This window comes from Diadema antillarum, unplaced genomic scaffold (genome assembly GCF_040938485.1).
Source record: "Diadema antillarum isolate AM-2024a unplaced genomic scaffold, OU_Dant_1.0 seq00001708_RagTag, whole genome shotgun sequence".
NCBI lineage: Eukaryota > Metazoa > Echinodermata > Echinoidea > Diadematoida > Diadematidae > Diadema > Diadema antillarum.
In genome coordinates, this window is record NW_027272398.1 from 169,070 (window position 1) to 188,851 (window position 19,782).

The 19,782-nt window shown below is 40.5% G+C and overlaps 2 protein-coding genes across 2 annotated transcripts; both read right to left on the reverse strand.

The window, feature by feature from the left end:
- Window positions 1–1,317: 1,317 nt before the first annotated feature.
- On the reverse strand, window positions 1,318–5,615 carry LOC139711826 (N-sulphoglucosamine sulphohydrolase-like). Its single transcript, XM_071623676.1, has 6 exons — window positions 5,588–5,615; window positions 4,931–5,097; window positions 4,589–4,688; window positions 4,234–4,384; window positions 3,175–3,416; window positions 1,318–2,787 (listed from the first exon to the last, which is right to left on the reverse strand). Exons 1-6 carry the CDS (start codon window positions 5,613–5,615, stop codon window positions 1,979–1,981), a joined length of 1,497 nt encoding a protein of 498 aa, XP_071479777.1. The 3' UTR covers window positions 1,318–1,978.
- Window positions 5,616–10,760: 5,145 nt separating this feature from the next.
- On the reverse strand, window positions 10,761–19,379 carry LOC139711830 (N-sulphoglucosamine sulphohydrolase-like). Its single transcript, XM_071623679.1, has 6 exons — window positions 19,194–19,379; window positions 15,120–15,386; window positions 14,519–14,669; window positions 13,525–13,754; window positions 12,205–12,380; window positions 10,761–11,805 (listed from the first exon to the last, which is right to left on the reverse strand). The coding sequence occupies exons 1-6, from the start codon at window positions 19,291–19,293 to the stop codon at window positions 11,155–11,157; spliced, it is 1,575 nt and encodes a 524-aa protein (XP_071479780.1). The 5' UTR covers window positions 19,294–19,379; the 3' UTR covers window positions 10,761–11,154.
- Between the last annotated feature and the right edge of the window lie 403 nt (window positions 19,380–19,782).

Consider the following 19,782-nt stretch of genomic DNA (forward strand, 5'->3'; position numbering starts at 1 on the left):
TGGCAACATATGGTATTACTATCACAATAAGCCAGTTTATAACTAGCTCATAGCATGTTGGCACAAATGACCTTTCTTTTTTTTTCCCCCCCTCTCTCTCTCTCTCTCTCTCAGTTGGGTCAGGCATTTCATTCATTTTTGAAGTGATATTATATGTAAGCTTGCCCGTCATAACGATGTATGGAATTCATGTTCAGGCAAAGAATGAACCTGCATAGACCAGGTGACTGGAATGGCCTGTCAATTTACTTTTGGCGAAGCATCCATTTCATTGTTTTGCATTGAATGTACGATTGTATTACAAACCGTTTCTACTGTATTAATATTGTCCCATACTAGACATTAATGAGCACTTTGCTGCTGTCAGATGGATGTGCTGACCACTGAACTCTACTATGGAACAGGTGTAACATGCAGTGCACAGAAGGCGCCGTTCGTCATTTTGAGACTCCCATACCGAAGAAGTGAGCATGCTGGTCCCACTCACTACTGTAGACCAGAGTATAGAAGCGGATGCAGCAAACTTTGGAGTCGGGAATCACTGCGGTAGGAATTGGAGTCTCAGAATGGCCGTGATGGCTTCATATTAGCCACCATTGAACAGTGATGTGCACCGAGCTCAAATACCCTTTTGGCCACTTTCAGCGAGTACTGTACGCAGCGTCCCTTCCATAGTAGAGTTCAGTGGTGGTGACAAGCACTGTTTGTAAGGATTTTACATCGTAAGCATTATATCACTGATGCTTATCTCAGTGAATTTAAAAACCAACATGCCTGTCATCTGGTTGACAAAAGTAGATCAATGAAATTTTAAAGAAAAAAATGAGAAGCACAAAATTAAGTTATGAACTGATAAAATTTTGAGAAAAAGACAAATTGGCAACTCTGTGATGGAGGTGTTGAGCAGCTCTCCATTTGCTTTGTACACAAAATTTCCATAACTTTACTCTTCTCAAATGTTTTAGCACGGGCAGACCATATCTGCTTCGGACATGCAAAACATATTACAGTGCATAGTACTCCATACTCTTATCATACACTAAGAACAGATCTGAAGAAAAATTTCTCTTGATGTAAATTGAAATTTGTTATGAAGCACCTAATCTTCTACTGTCAGATTAATTCAATGAAATAATACAGACAAATAGATTTATTATTGAATTAAAAAAAAAAGAAAAGAATCTTCTCCAGAAACACAGGACAGCGAAACAAGTCCAGCTCTTGTTGGTAATATATTGAAACACAAAACTAACCTATATTTAAGGAAACACCCACCACTTTAAAGTACTTGTAGAATGGTATCATTGTGAACAATCAAATTGCAATATTCTGTGTACCAGTACCTATCCCAATTGTTATCTTCATAGAAAGTGTGAAGAAAAGTCTGAGGATTTCCAACATGGAATACACAAAATAACTGCATACCTTTGCAGTGATGACAGCTTTGCAGTGATGACTCTTCTGCAGATGATTTAGTTCTCTTGTGAGCATTGATTATTCACAAATACATAAATGATTTGAATTCATATTTGGGCTATTCATTGTTTAGAACAGTGAGTGAAACACAGATTCATATAATTAGAAAATATTGCTTACAACTGTATCAATGAAACCCTCGTTATATTGAAAGTGTAGCTTGAAAAGCATCTTGCAAGTCATGCATCAAATAATGTTCATATCTTCCACACTATTGTTGATGTTTGCTGGAGTACTGAGGATAAAAAATGAAAGTTTGTCACATTGCTGGAAAGAGTTTGGATGATCTAAAAAAATTGAGGAGTAAGTATAAACCAATCATTGAATAGAGCCTTGCATAACTAAATTCGCTGTATATAAAGATGAAGAGAAGGGTGATGATAAAACTTGATATACAAATCATTAATGTATGCACAGACTGAAATGCAAAAGTAGGAAAATTACTGTCACGAAATTGAGGCAAATTATGGCACTTCTTTGCAGAGTCATTGGTTTGGAATGGCTATAAATCTTCCCTACTCCTGGAATTCCGGGAATTTGCCTTCTGATTCAGAATAGGAAGGCAGAATTGTCCACCGAACAAGACGGCATCGGGATGACAGATCCAAGGGTCAAAGGTCTCGTTCTGCCACGCCTGTAAGCTCACTTTCATCTCCTGCAAAATTTTTGCATGTGAGCGGCTCTCTGCAAGGTTATGGACCTCGAGCGGATCATCCTCCACATTGTAGAGCTCCCACTCAGGGCGGTAGTAGAAGTCCTCCAGGCTCTTGAACCACCCTGTCCCCGCACCCCTCTCAGTGTCCTTCAAGATCTGCTGGAAGGTCGGAGAACCAGCGATGTCCGTGGCAACCGGGAAGTACTCACGCCGATTCAGATTGTGGATGAGGTGGAAATTCCGTCTACGGATGGTGCGCATCGGGTAGTACATGGTGATCTCGTGCAGGCTCTGACTGGCAAAAGTCTGCTGCCATCTTTCGGTCTCCGTGTCCTCGTCCCTCTCCAGGAGTGGAATGATGGATTTGCCCGTCAGGCACACGGGCTGATTGGGAAAGATGTTGTAACTCTCGAAGGGTACACCAAACCAGTCCAGGATTGTGGGAAAGAAGTCCAGAGTGTTGACAAAGGCGGGGCTGGTGTGACCCCAGGAGTGAGGATGGACAGGGGAGGAGATTAACATTGGCTCTCGTATCCCCATCTCATAAAGGGTTGTCTTGGCATTAGGAAATGGAATACCATTGTCCCCACTGTAGATGATCAGGGTGTCGTCTAAATGACCAGTCCGCTCCAACTCACGAAGCAACATGCCAATCCCTTTGAAAAAAACAAAGTAAAAGTGGGAATAAGGACTAGTGCCATGTTCACATGACAACATAATAACAATTGTTAATATGAATTGAACCATGTAACTCTGTTGCCATGTACCGTTTGTTTCCTAAAGTAACTGAAATTCTTTGGGGAACAATGCTTGGACAAACATCTTGAAGTTAGCAGGAAAAGTAACTCTTATTATCATTAAATGAAGGTAGCTGTTTTTCACATAGTGTCTCATAATGAAATATATGTAATGCATGTAACTTTAAGTGTAGAAAGACAGTACATGTATTGTCATTCATATAATATTTCAGTATGTGTTTCCAATTTGGCTAACTGTGTAATTATACTTCCTGCAAGCACTGATGATGATCTGCCATCTGTTACCTGCATCCAGCCTGCTCATGGATGTATACTGGGCTGCTATGTCTTGTCGGGTGACCAGGTTGTCCGGTAAGTAGGCAGGCACAATCACCTCATGGGGAGAGTAGTGAAAAGGAGTCCAGTCTGGGATGACTCCCATGCCCTCCTCACCGTTCCCAAACTTCTCAGAGAACAACCCGTAGCGATCCACGTCCTTGTCCTGGGCTCGATGAGGGTCCTTCAGTCCCACATAGAGGAAGAATGGTCTGTGAGTGCAGAAATAGTGAAAGACTACTGCCTATGCCATGCATTTGACGAATTGTGACTTCAAAGACAATTTCACATATGGCTGGTTTTGGATTAACCACATTGTTGGAATGAGAGATAAGTGGCATACTTTTCTAGAATTTCTTTTTCAAAAGCAAATTCACACGTTGGATACAATATACAGCACATCATACTATGAGAGGCAATACTGCTTCTGAGTTTGCAATGTCACAAATCTCATTTGAATTGCAAAATCCACAAAAATAAAGATGCATGAAATATAGTGTGTCACAAAGTTCAGTTTTCTTGCACTTGCTCCACAGTTGTAGAGGCAGAAACTCAAACCAATTCAGGTTATATGCTTATTAATGGCTCAGGATAGACTTCTGTCTTGTTACCATGGTAACTGAAAAATAATGTGAGGTATGCTAATATTTATGACAACACAAAGGTGAACCAATTATGTTCACAGTTTTGGCCAGGTCATGAAAGTTCAAGTCCAACCTCATGTGATGAGTGTTAGTTGCCCAAATTTCACATTCACTTGTTTATTCAAGAACTACTGGTAAAATTCTGTCAAGTCCATGATGGACTGACATATTTGAATTTCAAATTTTGGCAGTTCTTTCTATTATACTGCCTATATCAGCCATTATCGTACTGTGCCATTATAACCTAATCTTGTAGTACATGTATACACATAAACAAGACAGTTAAACTGTCTACTTCTGCTTGACACCTTTCCAACTGTTAGGGGTAGTCATTGTAACTACACTGTACATTGTAAGTTTACATGGATGAGAACAAAACGTTTACCTCGACTGAGTTTTGGTAAAGAAATCCTGGACAAATCTTTTCATGAGCGTAATGTTTCTAGAGATCTGAAGTTCATCATTGTTCAGCTCCGTTTCCTCGAAATCAAACTTGTAGACCGAGTCTGGGCCGATGTGTTTCTTTCCCACAATGCCTGGACAACGAGAGGGAATGATGGGAAACAAACTAAGATTAAACTCAGGCACTGGGAGAAAGAGAGAGAGAGATGGAGGTGGGGGCAGAGGAGGAAGAGAAGATATTATTATGATATATTTCTATCAATGTATTTCAGAGAGATAAGAGAGATATAGATGGAAAATAAAGAGAGAGAGAGGGCGAGAGCAAGCTAGCTGTTTACCTGTGTAGATTCCATGACCACTGAGAATGGTTGGGATGCTCCGGACCGTCTCGAAAGACCTGAAGTGATAGGCGCTGTTGGCAAGGCCATACTGTCCATTCTGGAATGACAAAAATTAAAACTAAATTCATGTCAAATTTTTGACACAGTGAAGAATTGGCAATTATTGATTAGTTAGTGCATGGCATATCAATTTTTGTGATGAATTCTTTTTAACATATCTGATTATTCTTTTGTATGAGATTTACCAAAGATGTAGCAGTATTAAATATTGCTTGAAAGGACAGAAACATGTACTAAACACAAACATCTGATCATCAACATCTGTATTGCCATGGTTACCTGATGTTGTGGAAGTCCAGACAAGATGGCAGCCCTGCTTGGGGAACATGTGCTGGTGGAGGCGTAGCCGCGGGTCAAGATCACCCCCCTCTCAGCAAGTCGATCAAAGTTTGACGTCTTGCACACTGTGTTGTTGTATGCTCCCTTTTCGAAGCCATCATCGTCAGCTATGAGTAGTTTGGAAAATGATATGTTTCAATGTCCCTTAGGCTGCTACATTCATATCTGATCATGATCTTGGAACACCCTGGCTTTTGGGTGAAGGCACTGTGACTAAAGGTTATATTCCACACCATGTGTATCATTCAAGACTAGCAGCTAGGGAAGGGGTGAAAGGTCAAAAGATATATGCACTCCCCACTGATCAGTTGCACATTCACCTTGTACCTCGTTATTCTTCACCGTGACAAACTAGTCTCGAATAGGTCAGACAGGGGTGGAACATTGCCAAATTATCAACAGCCACAGAGGCCCAACAAAAGAGATACTGTACCAAGGGGCACAAACTATGCCATGTATTTTGCAGGATACAATGTACATGGAAGGATATTGTGGTGTATGGGGATGTTAATATATAGGCCTTTTGGACAGCAGAAACTCAGTCCTCTAATCAGTGATTCTCACATCAGAATTAAAAGGAAAACTGATTGCATATACCAGCAAACACAAACTTGTCACAGCCCATGTGGAATAAAAGCACATACACATTTCAATTCATCAAAGTTTTGGTCACTGGAACACCAGATAATTCAACTGGAAATGTGAAATTTGTTCATCTATTTCCTGTCTTGGTATTGACCAACATTAGTACATGTATATGCCATGCCATGCATGATAATTTGCAATTGCATGACCTAATCAATAAATTTTGAGGTGATCCTGATCACTGGGTTCAAACTAATATGTGGTGTTGTGTGTTTCTGGTCTAGTCAACCAGGGAAGTTTTTCACACATATGTACAAACACAAGACCCCACAGCTCCCACGGCTGCGCTGGCCATGTATAACAGCAGGCAGACATGGGCTAATGTATCTTGTACTAACCCGAGCATGATGATTAAATCTTTGCATTGCCGGTGTAGACATTAGCCTACTGTGACAATCTAAATACAGGCAACTCCCTCTGTATCAAAGTCCTCGCAACTGACAGTTTCCTTTCATTATATAGAAATTTCACTATAGGCAAAGAAATGAAAGTAACGTAGTATATATAAGACATGATTAGATAGATAAATAGATAGACAGACAGATAGATAGATGGATAGATAGATAGATATAGATAGATAGATCTACACAGATAGATAGATACAGTCAAACCTGTCTATAGCGGCCACCCAAGGGAGACGGAAAAAGTGGCCGTTATAGACAGGTGGCCGCTATAGACAGGTAATCCAACTTTGTGTGCATTGCTTACATGTACATGTTTCATCATTGTATCCTTACATGTACATGTACAGTGTATGTGTGTACGTATGCATACACCGTTCGTTTCATGCATTTAACCATGGCGGTGTATATGAAATTGTTGCACAGTAGCATGTTTATTGTCGTGAAGAATCGTGCATTATTAGGACTGAATGAGGGATGAATGCAGCGGTGGCGATCACTGAACGTTGCTCGCACGGCTAAACAGAAAAATACGCTGAATTATCGGCTTGGCTACGGCTCCATTGGGTTTTTGGCCGCTATAGACAGGTTAATATCTCCCGCGGGAAACAAAATTTGTGGCCGCTGGCCGCGTTAGAGAGGTGGCCGCTATACACAGGGTCTTTAACAGGGCTTTTCTCTCGGGGGGATTTTGCAGTGGCCGCTATAGACAGGTGGCCGCTATAGACAGGTGGCCGCTAAGGCAGGTTTGACTGTAGATAGATAGAGACAAATGGAGGGACAAATAGATGGATAGATAGATAGATAGATAGACAGATAGATAGGTAGATAGATAAATAGATGGATAGATGAATAGATGGATAGATAGATAGATGGACAGAAAGATAAAGACAAACAGATGGATGGATAAATAGATACATACGAGACAGATGGATAAATAGATAAATAAATAAATAGATAAATAGATAGATAGATGAATAAATAAATGAATGAATTAAACAATAAATAAATACATACATACATAAATACATAAATAAATGAATAAAAAATGAATACATAAATAAAATAATGAATAAATTAGTACATGAATAGATAGATAGACAAATATAAAGATAATTAGATGATAAATTTTGGGACTACATCTACTTTGTCTTAATGCAATTTTGCTATAACTGTGTTGGTTGAAATGGGAGGGCATTGCACTCTGTTGAAATCAATGTTGACTTTAATTCGTGTCTCACTCGGCTGTGGTCTCCCTGTACGCTTTCGGGTAGAATATATTTGTGAAAGTTTTTGCAAATGATAACCACTGAAAGATGAGCAATTGCAATAGCTTTACATGACATCTTGATGAAGGGGAACTTAAAAATGCATGTCTTTCTGATGTACACATGGGTGTTTTGTGAGTGAAGATGGTATGGAAGAATGTATGATATTACCAGGAAAAATGCACGACAATGGAAGGAATATAATGTTATAATAAACAGCAGGGTACCATTTCATGAAAGTTGTCAGCCCTGACAAGTTGCCAGTCTCTGACAATTTCAGTAAAATACTTGGTTTTGATTGGTTGAGACATTCTGGTCACCGACTGCTACTATGGTAATTATCACAGACTGACAACTTGTCAGGGCTGACAACTTTCAGGAAACGGTGCCCAGCTATTGCAATTATTCCCCCCCCCCCCTTTCTCACACACACACACACACACACAATGCACTATCACATGCACATTCATATCTTTCTAGTATCCATTCTGTCTTCAATTATTCTCATAACTTACACTCGATCGTCTTTACCCGGCACATTTCTTTGTTTTTTTGTGGGTACACTGTTCAGTGTTTGAATGAGTTGGCTTGCTTGAGTTCAAAATTTACTGCAACTTGTGGATTCCAATTCTTTCATTTGTGCCGTACAGGACTCTGTTAAACTTACAACTCCTGGAGACACCTTTCACAGTGTATCTAATCCCCCATATTTATGTACCTGTTGACGTAAAGGACCATAATTTGCTCTCATGACAAGTCATGCTACAGCACCATTCTACAACTTTCTGTCAAAATGATTGGTTGTATGTCAGATGTGTTGCAGTATTCCTAAGATAATCTTGATTAAATGGTAAGTTATCCCAAATATATATGAGGATTTTATTGGATTCAGAAATAGTAGAGCATATCAGTGAAGTTTAATCAAGATCAGACAATCTATTCATAAGTTATGGATTTATAAAGTTTTGATTAAATGCATGTGCTGCACCACTGGATAAGAAGGCTACAACAATTTGTGAAGTCACAGTAGTAAAGTGATATGAAGAAAGCATACTCTACTGAGAGTTCTAAAACAGTGCGTTACCTGTGAAAAGTACACATTCCTTTGACTTATTACTGAAATATAAACAGTACTATAATTTCCCCCGACATCTGGAGATAAGTCATGTGCACTTTCATTATGCTAAGAAAGGAAAATGAAGCTATATACTGTTTGTGGAATTCTCTTTTCATTTTTAAAACATCATTCCATCACTATGATATCACAAACTGCTGTTTCTTATCGACCGATGTAGCACTAAAACCTCAAAAATTCATAAGTTTTGAACAGATTGTCTGATCTTGCTCACACTTCACAGATATGTTGTCCTAATATTGTTGCATTCACTCTATCCAAATGAATATTTGGGTTTCATTCTGACTTAAAGGTGTACAAAAGTAAAGGGATGCATTGCTGCTGTGAGTTGCAAACTGCTCTGCCTATAGACCGATTTGGGTTCGTTGAGGGCAGCAGACAATTTGTGGCACTGGGCGCAGCCATGAGCTCATTTTGCGGTGTCCCAGCCGACCCCCCCTCCTCTCCCCCAACCCCCGGGCAACATGTTTATCGCACACTTGTATCAAAGGTTCGCGCATTTAGCAAGCATTCGCGCACTCAGTACGAGACGCCCATTGGCTAAAACAACCATGCATCAGTTTTTCATTCCGTGTGCAGAAGGCGGTGGGGGAGAGGGGAGGGGGGGGGGGGGGTCGGCTGAGACACCGCAGTAATGGCGCTGCCCATGCCAAAAATACACATAGCGCGTCACAGAATCGGTCTATATTGACTGGCTGGTTGAGGAGACTATGTAGTGGAAGAATAAAGCCAAGAATGGGGTATGGGAAAGGCAGGGGCTGTGTTAGAATGTACAGAGTTACAGATGCTCAGTTCTAAAATAAGGCTGCACATTTAGCAAATGACTGTAAGATATTTGATCATTTTGGCATTAAAACAGAGACATTTCAATCATTTCCAACTCCCTGCTCATGACTTCGATGCAACTTCATGGGGAATGACTGTACATGAATGAACACAATATTGGACATGTAAATGCAAGTAACAATCATCATATAGTATTTAATTTCAAATATATATTTTATCTCTTCCTATATGCTAGTTAACCATGTCCACATGATGTCTTAATACTGCAGTAGTACAAAAGATAGACCACAAATATCTCAAGATAATGTTTAAATACCAGTAGTATATTTGTGCTCTCAGGATACACAGCCTCTTTTGACAACTTCCACGATCTGCAATCAGAATCAATGAGCCAGTTTACTGGTGAATTCAAATTTATGGACATTTTTCCTCCAAAGACCTCGTAACCTGCTTTTCCAACCATCCATACACCTATACCGTGTCTTTCAATACTCAAAATCCATTTTGCATGAATTAGTCATCGATAAGCCAGGCAAATCTAAGGCAAGCCTCGGACAAGCCTTCTGGTGGGTAGGCAAGGTATCCGTTCTATAAAGGTACGTAAAAATCTGAACATGCCAGTAAACTGGTCTATTACTAGGTGAGGCAAATGCTTATCTATTTCATGGGATGAAAGCATTTACAAAGTTACAAAGAAAAGACCTTACCAGCTATCAAGCTGGTTAATACAGATTGTGCTCTAAAGCATGAAGAAATGAGAAATTGCTCTTTAAAAAACATGAGGTCCACAAACAAAGTACATGTATACAAGGTGTTCCCTCACGAACTATACACTGTAGGGACTGTCAGCCTAACATCCAGCCGAATCAGATATTTTACGATGCACATTTATTTACTATAACTAAATGCACTGGTCTTTATCTTGTCAAAATGAGCAGTACTGTGGCTAATGTTCTTAGAACTAACTTTAGATAGCTACCAATCCAAAAGCTGAGAAGAATGCACACCGCATCCATACACTCAGCAGCAGAGTAGGTGGGAATGTCAATTACAAACATTAATTGTGCTCTTTGAAGAAAGGAAAAACAAAATTAGAAAGACATGAGGTCAACTCTTTCTTTTCCACATTTACAACATATCAAATCAACGGTACAGAAAAAGACTTCAATGTTAGTATATAGTAATGATAAAATGAGTGAATATACAAAATCACAAGACAGTAATTCCCTGACTGGCCAAAATGCATCATTTTTACAAAAAGTTACCACTGTAGAAGCTAATTCCACAGCATGCACCTGTCAGACGGGGTGGCTTTAAACAGTCTGACCATGCATACTCATGTGGTACGGAAAATTTATATCCTAAATATATCCTACATTGTATTTCTTTTGCTTACTGTTTGATAATGAATATAGACAACAGTGGATATCACATAATTTTTGTTTGTATTATGAACATGGATAAATCACCATGTACAACACACGTCATGGGGTGGTGTCAATGATATTTCCTCCAAAAATGCTCTTGCTCTCAGTGTAATTATAAACAACCAGCTGAAGATGCAACGACACACATATCAGCTGTAAGGCAGCTGTTTTCGGCATCCTCCAAATTCAGCAAAATACATAAATTTCTTATTAGGCAATCCACTGAGGAATTTATCCATGCTTATTGTATACCTTCAAAGTTATTGCAACAAGTTATATTCTGGCTAACCTAACTCTACCCTTGTTCCCGTACAACACGTGCAGAGCGCATTAGCGCAATTTGTTAATAAATTCCAGAAACATGAACACAATAATCCTGACTTTGTGTTCTGAATTCTCTCCGCTGGCTTTCCATTGTTAAGTAAATGTATGTATCTTTAGAAACTGTTTTATTAAGTGCAATATAGATGTAATACATTACTAGCATTAGTTTGATGTATCCTCAGTATATGATATTGACATCCTTATCGTGGTCTGGGTCATTATAGAGTGGTCCACAGCCCCCTTTGAACCTTACACCCTCTGGGTAACAATGCCAAGTGTCGTCTGTCTCCATGAGCCAGGAGTGCAGCTGACTGGTCAGATTCTGGCGGACATCTTGGTGGGCGGGGTCATTGGCCAGGTTAACGACCTCATGTGGGTCATTCTGCAGGTCGTACAGTTCCCACTCATCCCGGTAGTAGTATTTGTTGAGAGTCTTGAACCAGTTGGTGGGCCTCCCGCTCTCGGTGTTGTTGAGGATCTCGAGGAACGTGGGGCATGCGTACAAATCCGTTGCCATGGGATACGGGGCGCGGTTGTTGAGATTGTGGATGAGGCGGTAGCGGCGGTTGCGGATGACCCTCATCGGGTAGTACATGGTGACCTCGTGGAAGTTGTGGCTGGCGTAGACGTGATCCCAGCCAGTAGAGGGCTCACTCTGGGTCAACGGGAGCATGGAGTGCCCTGTCAACTTGGTGGCTGATTCTGTCTCCTTCTTGACTCCAGTCTGCTGTCCCTTTGAGGGTGAGCCCTCTTTACCGGGACTGGGGATCCCGAACCAGTCCAAGACTGTGGGAACTATGTCCATGGTACTTGTCATAGCATCGCTGACCTACAATGATATAAATATTACATTGTATTCAAGAGCAAGGTATATGTGGCCACCCTAATTATTTAAGACAAATCCAGATCAAAATCGGATGTTGATGAGAGTATAGCCCAATTATAGAGATGTACAAGATACTTCAATCTAATGATGCAGATGACAGACAACCCTTTATCCTTTACAGAACTAGTTTGTGAAATCGAAAGCGACTCTCACACAGAAATGCATTCTCTCATACAAGTACAGAATAAAAGACAACTGTTGGAACCTTTACTCAGCCATACAGTCACAACTTATTCCATTTTTTTCTGTTTCAGATCATATCTACCCTACACTTTGCACTATATTACACTGACAGAGAGAGAGAGAGCTGAGATGGCTGAATAAATAGGATGTACAATTTACCTGTCCCCATCTATCCTTCACAAAAGGGTTAGAGACCAGCATTGGTTCGCCCATCCCGGGTTCAAATAGGTTGGTCTTGGCGTTGGGAAATGGGATGCCGTTGTCAGACGTGTAGATGATCAGAGTGTCATTCAGGTGACCAACTCTCTTCAGCTCGGCAAGTAACATTCCAATTCCTGCGAGTACCAATTAAGGAACACAAATGAACTAAACTGACAAGGTCAAAGGTCAGACAGCTGATGACTATGCTATAAAAGTCAACTACTTCACAAAGCCTGACAGGAGGCCTCCAGTTGCAGTCCACAGGAATCTCAAATTTAGGACCACACACCACAGCATTCAATTCACCCAACAAATGAAAAATATCCTGTTATTATTGGTTTAAATATAACTTTGGCATTCTAGGAAATCCTGACATGTTCAATAGACACTGACATCTCGTCAGGACACATCTCATGTAAGATAACTCTACAAATAGAGTTGAACACAGTATGCTATATATCATCAAACCAAATTACATTCTAACACAATTGGGAGGACAACATTTGGCAGAAATGAATGATACTTGTAAAAAATTCTCATCACTGAGTGCAGTTAAAATATACAGAATTGAATTATATTCAACACTTTATGACATCGAAGTAAAGTACAAAATCTGATTTCTTCTGAAAATCTTTACAAGATACAACCCTTGTAAATCTTCCTTTTCCATTCTATTAAAAAGTCAAATGCATTATGCATGTAGGGCATTTACTTTGTCGCTGCATAGGCAAATGAATATAAACATTCTGAAGTTATGTAGTACGACTATGTAGTATAACGTGTAGGGCCTATTCCAGAGCACGTTGTGATTGTAAGTGATTACATAGTTCTCATCTCTTTCTTTATACATACTGTAAAAGTGGAAATTTTCGCGGTGTTGAAATTTTCGCGCATTTCACGCAACCAGAAGCTAGCGCGAAAATAAAAGCACGCAAATATTTTTGCGTGCCATATGTTCCAGTAGTTAACGTCTTGATTCCGCGGAATCAAAAACACGCGAGACTCTTCTTACCCAGCTACGCGCGAAAAATTAGTTGCACGAAAATATCCACTTTTACAGTATGTATCCTCTTCCTTTTCCCTTCATTTCACTATTTTACTCCTCCTTTGAGACTTAATATCAACAAAATAACAGTTACAGGAAATGAAGAGGCATGGTGGCTCAATTGGTAAGGCCACCAACAATCAATCATGAGATCCCTGGTTGCAGCAGTGGTGGACCAAGGCATGGCAAAACAATATGACTATCACACAACACAAATATTTGCTTCCACTTACCAGAGTCGAGTCGGCTGAGTGAAGTGTACTGCTTGGTAATGTCCACCCTAGTGGTCAGGGTGTCCGGCAGGAAATAAGGAACATGGACATCTTTTGGGTCATAGTACCGAGGTGTCCAGTCCTCGATGATCCCCATGCCTTTTTCTCCATTGCCGTATTTCTCACAGAACTCCCCGTATTTACCCCCGCAGCGGTGTGCATCATTGAAACCAACATACAGCATGAAGGGACTAATTTAAGTGCCAATGAACAGCAGCAGAGAAGAAAGAGATGAGAATCCAGTGAAATTGGCCAACAACAAGGGGCATTCCCTGATGAAATTACTTTATACAATGCATGCCTCCACAGAATATAGCAAAGCACAAAACAAAACAAAACAAAACCTTTTTCTTATTTCAGACTTACACAAAGTTTACTGTTAAATGTCTCATAACATGCAAAGGATGCTCTATCTTTTACAAAGAATGTAAAATATTTCATTTTTGGCTGTTCCAGTCTTTACAAAAGTTAGAAATTCAAGGGCAAGTCAGGATAACTTCACTGAAACATATTTTCTTGGTGTCCACAAAAAAATTTAATTTGATGTCAAATGACTTGATTGCTATTAAACCGTAAAATACAGCATCAATGTCGACAACTACAACAACAAAAGTAAACTGATCAGAATGTCCGCGGGAGAAAGCCCACTCTCTTCTCTATCTGGGCAGCATTCCAGCCCTGCTGTCACTTTCTAACACACACACATGGAAAAAAAAATATTCACAATAACATTCATCTTCCTACAAGGCATCACAATATCTATCCCTTTAGCTGGGAGGCAAAGTTGAGATTAACTTGTCACATGCAAGGCTCAAGTGCCACTGTAGGGCTTGAACCCTAGGCCTTACTGAAATTATAGCAGGTAATGTGATTGAACCATGGTAAATACACATCTCGAGTGTTTCACTGTCAAATCAGGCAAAATTTTGCTTTTGTATGGTGCTCTCATGCATACCTCGTTTTATTTTGTGCAAAGAATTCCCGGACGTATAACTTCATCTGGGTGATGTTGCGGGCACACTGGAGTATGGGCAGCGTGTCGCTGTCCCGCTCAAAGTCGAACTTGTAGACATATGTTGGCCCCACATGTTTCTTTCCAATCATTCCTGTGAACAAACAGATAAACCCAGTAGTAATACACAATAATTGTCCATATAAAGTCATGTCCAATTTCTTCATGTACGTACACGTAGATACACAACATTCTACATCATCATCTCTGGCATCTTATACACACAAAAATTTCCGTCATCGTGAATCTTGCAGATAGTGGAACTTCACGATGATAATCCCAGACGAATCATTGACAATGTTTGCAACTTTTCACTCATTTGTGTACTTTGAGTTAATGATGTTATGTCAGCTGAAATATATATAAATGTTGCATGAAAACAATACTCCTTTTTGCATCATGTATTTTCAAAAGCACTAGCCATTACATAAGATCACTGATAATGCATATGATTCAAGTTTCCAAGAATAATTCAGGTCAGAGATACAGAGTAAGAAAAAGATGCAGAAAAATATGTGTGCAGCAGTAGTTTCTCATTGCTTACCTGTGTGTATACCGTATGGCGCCAGCAGCAAGGGAAGGCTCTTGACGGTATCAAAAGACATGAAGTGGTTCTCCTGGTGGTGCAGACCATACATGCCATTCTGGTGCTGCGGCATACCGGTCAGGATCACCGACCGACTCGGGGAACAGCTGCTGACGGACGTGTAGGCATTGCGGATCGTCACGCTCTGCTCGGCCAGACGCGCCATATTCGGCATCTTGCAGGCAGTGTTGTTATACACCGATGTCTCAAACCCAACATCATCGGCTTTTGGTGTATGATGTGTGTTTGTTTGGATGTTTTTGTGATGATGATAGATAGGAGATGGTGTGAAATAGATGGAATGCATTATGAGATTTACAAGCAGCTGCATGAAATATTTCAACATCATTTTCAAAAACTTTGCAAGCAAGATAACTCATTATTTCAATGAAGTCTGAAAAATGAATACTATCATGGTATCTCATAACTTACCTTGGGATTTTCATGCATATCCATCACACACACACACACACACACACACACACGCACACACACACACAAAGAGATCTATGGTATATTTTGTTGACAACTTCAAAGTTATCTAGACATTTTGATAGGCAGGAGCAGGAGCAATAGGCTTTGTGATATGAGGGAGGAAGGAATGCATTGCTGTTGACAAAAATAAATTGTTAAGTGTATCTTATTCCGGAAAGATTACGGAAAGGACTTCCCCCAAAGACTTCTAAAAACATTACACAGACATTGTTTGGTAAATCAACAGAATCTAAACTTGCTTTGGGTTTATATCACAATCTCATTATTATACAGCAAGAGAACTCTCATGTCATGCAATCTTGGGCATCAATTTTAGTTTCTTGAACTCGCTAAAAAAAAAGAATTGTCCATCATCTGAATACTACATGCCTCCTACCATATGGCTCAATTATAACTTCTTTTCATTCTCAATGTGCCATCAGGGCTCCATTTCATGAAGGAACTTGTCGGATAAAATGTCCGACAAGTCAATTATATCTGACAAGTTTTGAGAAATCAGCCAATCAGACGAAAGAATTTCTCAAAACTTGTCGGATATAATTGACTTGTCAGATATTTTATCCGACAAGTTCCTTCATGAAATGCTCCCCTGATATTGGTTGTACTGCAGTCTCTGCCATATGACTACATGGTATGAAGAAAACTTCTGCAAACATATCAGCAATACCAACGACACCTAGGCAAAGTTCATATCATGGAAGACAATTGATTTTAAGCTGAAACCTAGACGAATCAAATCAACACTTGAAATTCTAGATTTTATTTGAAAACCCTGCTCGAATAAACATTCTACTCTGTTTAAATTGACTTAAAAGGTGACAAGGTGCAGGTGAAATGCGCATCTCAGTTTCACACACAGAATACACACACACACACACACACACTTCATGATCAGGACATAAACAAATGGCACAAATTATGTCAATAAACTCTCAAAAGATTCAAAGGAACTGATAGAACCATGAGTGACATTATGTGGATACAGACAAAGAATCATTATTAATTCAGTGGCCAAAGGGCACTGGTTCTACATACATCTTTGGAGAGATATCATTATTTGATGATCTAGAAGTATTGTCAATACAAAGTACTTTTTATAAATATGATTGTAATCTTTATCTCCAGCAAAGTATTGTCTGTCTGCTAAAACCTGTGATGTCATGTTGAGCTCAGGGGCCGGCGGAGCGTTTTCAGAAGTGGAGGGGCCCACTTCTGGGTTTCACGAGCGAGCTAACAAGTAAAAAAAAAAAAAAGAAAAGGGTCTTCAGCTCATCTCTCCCCTTCCACTTCCGGGTTTCTTCAGCTGACAAGCAAAAAAATAAAAAAAATTAAAAAAAGGTCTTTAGCTCATCTTTCTCCCTCCACTTCCGGGTTTCTTCAGCTGACAAGCAAAAAAATTTAAAAATTAAAAAAAAGGGTCTTCGGCTCATCTTTCTCCTTCCACTTCCGGGTTTCTTCAGCTGACAAGCAAAAAAAAAAAAAAAAAAAGGGGGGTCTTCAGCGCAAAAACATAACCTTACCGCGCTCACACTTCAACATCTCTATCTATTTCTTTTTAGTGCCACTTACGTACTTCAGGGTTAAAAAAAAAGTTGGGGGGGGGGGGGGGGGCCCAAAGTGATGACACCTTATTTATTCCTTTGTATGGTGCACAAAAAGTGAGGGGGGGAGGGCCGAGCCCCCCCCCCCCCCCCCCCCCCCCCCCCCCCCCCCCCCTCCGGTTCCGCCGGCCATGGAGCTGATTGACAAACACAAATTCACATATTACTTAATACAGCAACAAAAACCTTCACTGTAATCACATTTATGCTTAAACACTTATCAAATTTTCATCCTTCACAAATGTAATATTGTTGCTTTTCCAATACTTTACTAGAATCTAATTAGTTCCGGCAAATTAAAGGCAAACTTAGAACTTTGGTCCCTTTGTCTTCTATTCTTCAGGTAGTTTTTTTTTTTCTTAGTTCTGATTGTGAATTTTACAGTTTCTGTCATTTCACTTTCAATCATTTTTCTTAATCCTCAAGGGGATAGCATCTTATGTAGCCTATCACAGTGATGACAAATTTGGTTTGTATACAGCTCAGTGTAAACTTTAAGAAAAAGTATCTTCAAACACATTTTTATTACATACGCTGGGCCGGGTGAATAGAAATTGCTGAACACATTCTGTTGAAATGAAGCCAGTCAGGCCAGGGAGCATGAGGGGTATACTATGAGATTGCATGAGTACACTCGCTAAATGGTATTTGGCATTGTGTCCACAGATTCTCATTTACACATATTGTAACTCAATGTGTCATGCAAGAAAAGGCAAATTTCTCAATAATATTCGCTCGTTTTAGTTGATACATATTCAAAGGATAATCTTTCATTCTTTGTATGTGTTGTTTTTAGGAAGAGTTCCTGTTTGTGTATTGTAATGCTTAAAGACTTTATCTGGTAGACCACTAGCCCCGGAGACCGCGCCTGGCGGCGCGGTCCTGGCGGCTTCCCCGCAGTTTCGCTTATGTGAGAATAACGAATAGCTCCCCTATTCTGTTCGCTTGTGCAAGTGATTGTGAATTCTGTGAACATCGGTGAGCTGCTTATAAGACATCATTTTGTGCATCACAAGCAATGAAATGCATCAAACAGTCGCCGATGATAGTCATTTAGGTTTCATCGACCCATGTAAGTATTCCTAGTAGTTTCTGTTGAAAAATTAAGGAAATATAGCGCCGCAAAGGCACCCGTTTGTTCAACATGAAGATCTGAATGGGAGCACGGCGCAGCCGCCACACGCAGTGGCGGCTGTTGCAGTTAGTAGACCACTAACTATACACAGCCCAGTCGCTGTATTCGCACAGCGTACTATAACAGCGTCTGGTCGGGCTAGTAGACCACCTTCTGTGGATTCCTTTCTAAAGTCAAAACGCGATTGACCTGATGTACACAGCTCAGCGGATGCCAAGTTCCAAAAAATTTTATGAGTGAGATTTTCATGACTCGGCATCTCGGCATGCAAATGTGCGCGCGAGCGAGGGTGTGGGAGGGGTCCCCCCCCCCCCCCCCCCCCCCCCCCGTGGCCTCCCACGGTAGGGAGCTTTTTCAATTTTTAGCTCTTAATGGTGCGATCAGGTGCATACTTAAGTGACTATTTTTTGCTTATTTTGAAAGACAAAAGGGAATATATACCTTCAATTGCAACTATCACTTTAATCTTTTGAGCTATGCTCATTATTATATGCCCAAGTTGCAGACTTCGCCCGATGCGTGAGAAAAATGGGTGTCATGCGTGAGATCGTGAGATGGCCCCTAAATGCTTGAGTCTCACGCAGAATGCGTGAGACTTGGTAGCTCTGAGCTCACAGGCCTCTATACTAGCCCCGCTGTGCACAAACAGGGAGCTCCAGAGGAGGTGGGGGTGGGAATAGAAGGTCTCTGCCATCCCGACCAGACGACGTGCTCCAGCGTCCCTGCATATGGGCTAGGCTGTGTGTAGTATAAACTCACGCCACCACAAACCACTCATTACTTTGCAATACGTGAACTTACCAATGATAACAAGAACATTCCGCTTATCGTTCACGTTCACAGCATACGTCGTTATACACAGTGCAGTAATTATGAGCACTAGAAGTGGCTGCGACTTCATTTTGTTCTGTTGTTGTCAAGGTCCACTGCGAAAAAAAGTTGACTTTTTCCACCACACAATACACCAAGGGCAAGGAAGTGCACTGTGGTACATGGTAGCTGTACAGAACGTCCAGCGCGCAGCGCCAGCATGCAGAGCATAGCAGCGCAGAGAGATTATATAAATATAAGGATGTCAACAAAAGTGAACCGGAGCCCTGTGTGCGCCGCCCATCCTCCTCAAGCAAGACGGTCAAACCAAGGAGGTACTAGGCAAGCTTGCCTAGTACCTCCTTGGTCAAACCAGGGAGGCGGGAAGAGAAACCTTCGGAGGTCTGGGTACATCGATGTACAATGTACGGATCATGTAAACACAAAAGACATCTACTGGAGTTCTCTACACCAAAGAGTATAAAAGGGCTTTTGTACTCTTTGATCTACACTTCCCAGGTCAGGATCATGGTCATGCTATTATATATTTATGCTCATCATCACCGACCGATCACAGTCG

Bases quoted from the DNA above. Each gene is read 5' to 3' on its own strand.
- LOC139711826 (XM_071623676.1), bottom strand. From the start codon at position 5,615: ATGGGCTGTGACAAGTTTGTGTTTGCTG. The intron at 4,385-4,588 runs GTAAACAGCTAG...CTCGTTGTCCAG, and splicing joins TGGTCATGGAATCTACACAG to GCATTGTGGGAAAGAAACAC. The intron at 2,788-3,174 runs GTAACAGATGGC...TTTTTTTCAAAG, and splicing joins CATGAGCAGGCTGGATGCAG to GGATTGGCATGTTGCTTCGT.
- LOC139711830 (XM_071623679.1), bottom strand. From the start codon at position 19,293: ATGAAGTCGCAGCCACTTCTAGTGCTCATAATTACTGCACTGTGTATA. The intron at 14,670-15,119 runs GTAAGCAATGAG...GTTTGTTCACAG, and splicing joins GCCATACGGTATACACACAG to GAATGATTGGAAAGAAACAT. The intron at 11,806-12,204 runs GTAAATTGTACA...ATATCATTGTAG, and splicing joins TGAAGGATAGATGGGGACAG to GTCAGCGATGCTATGACAAG.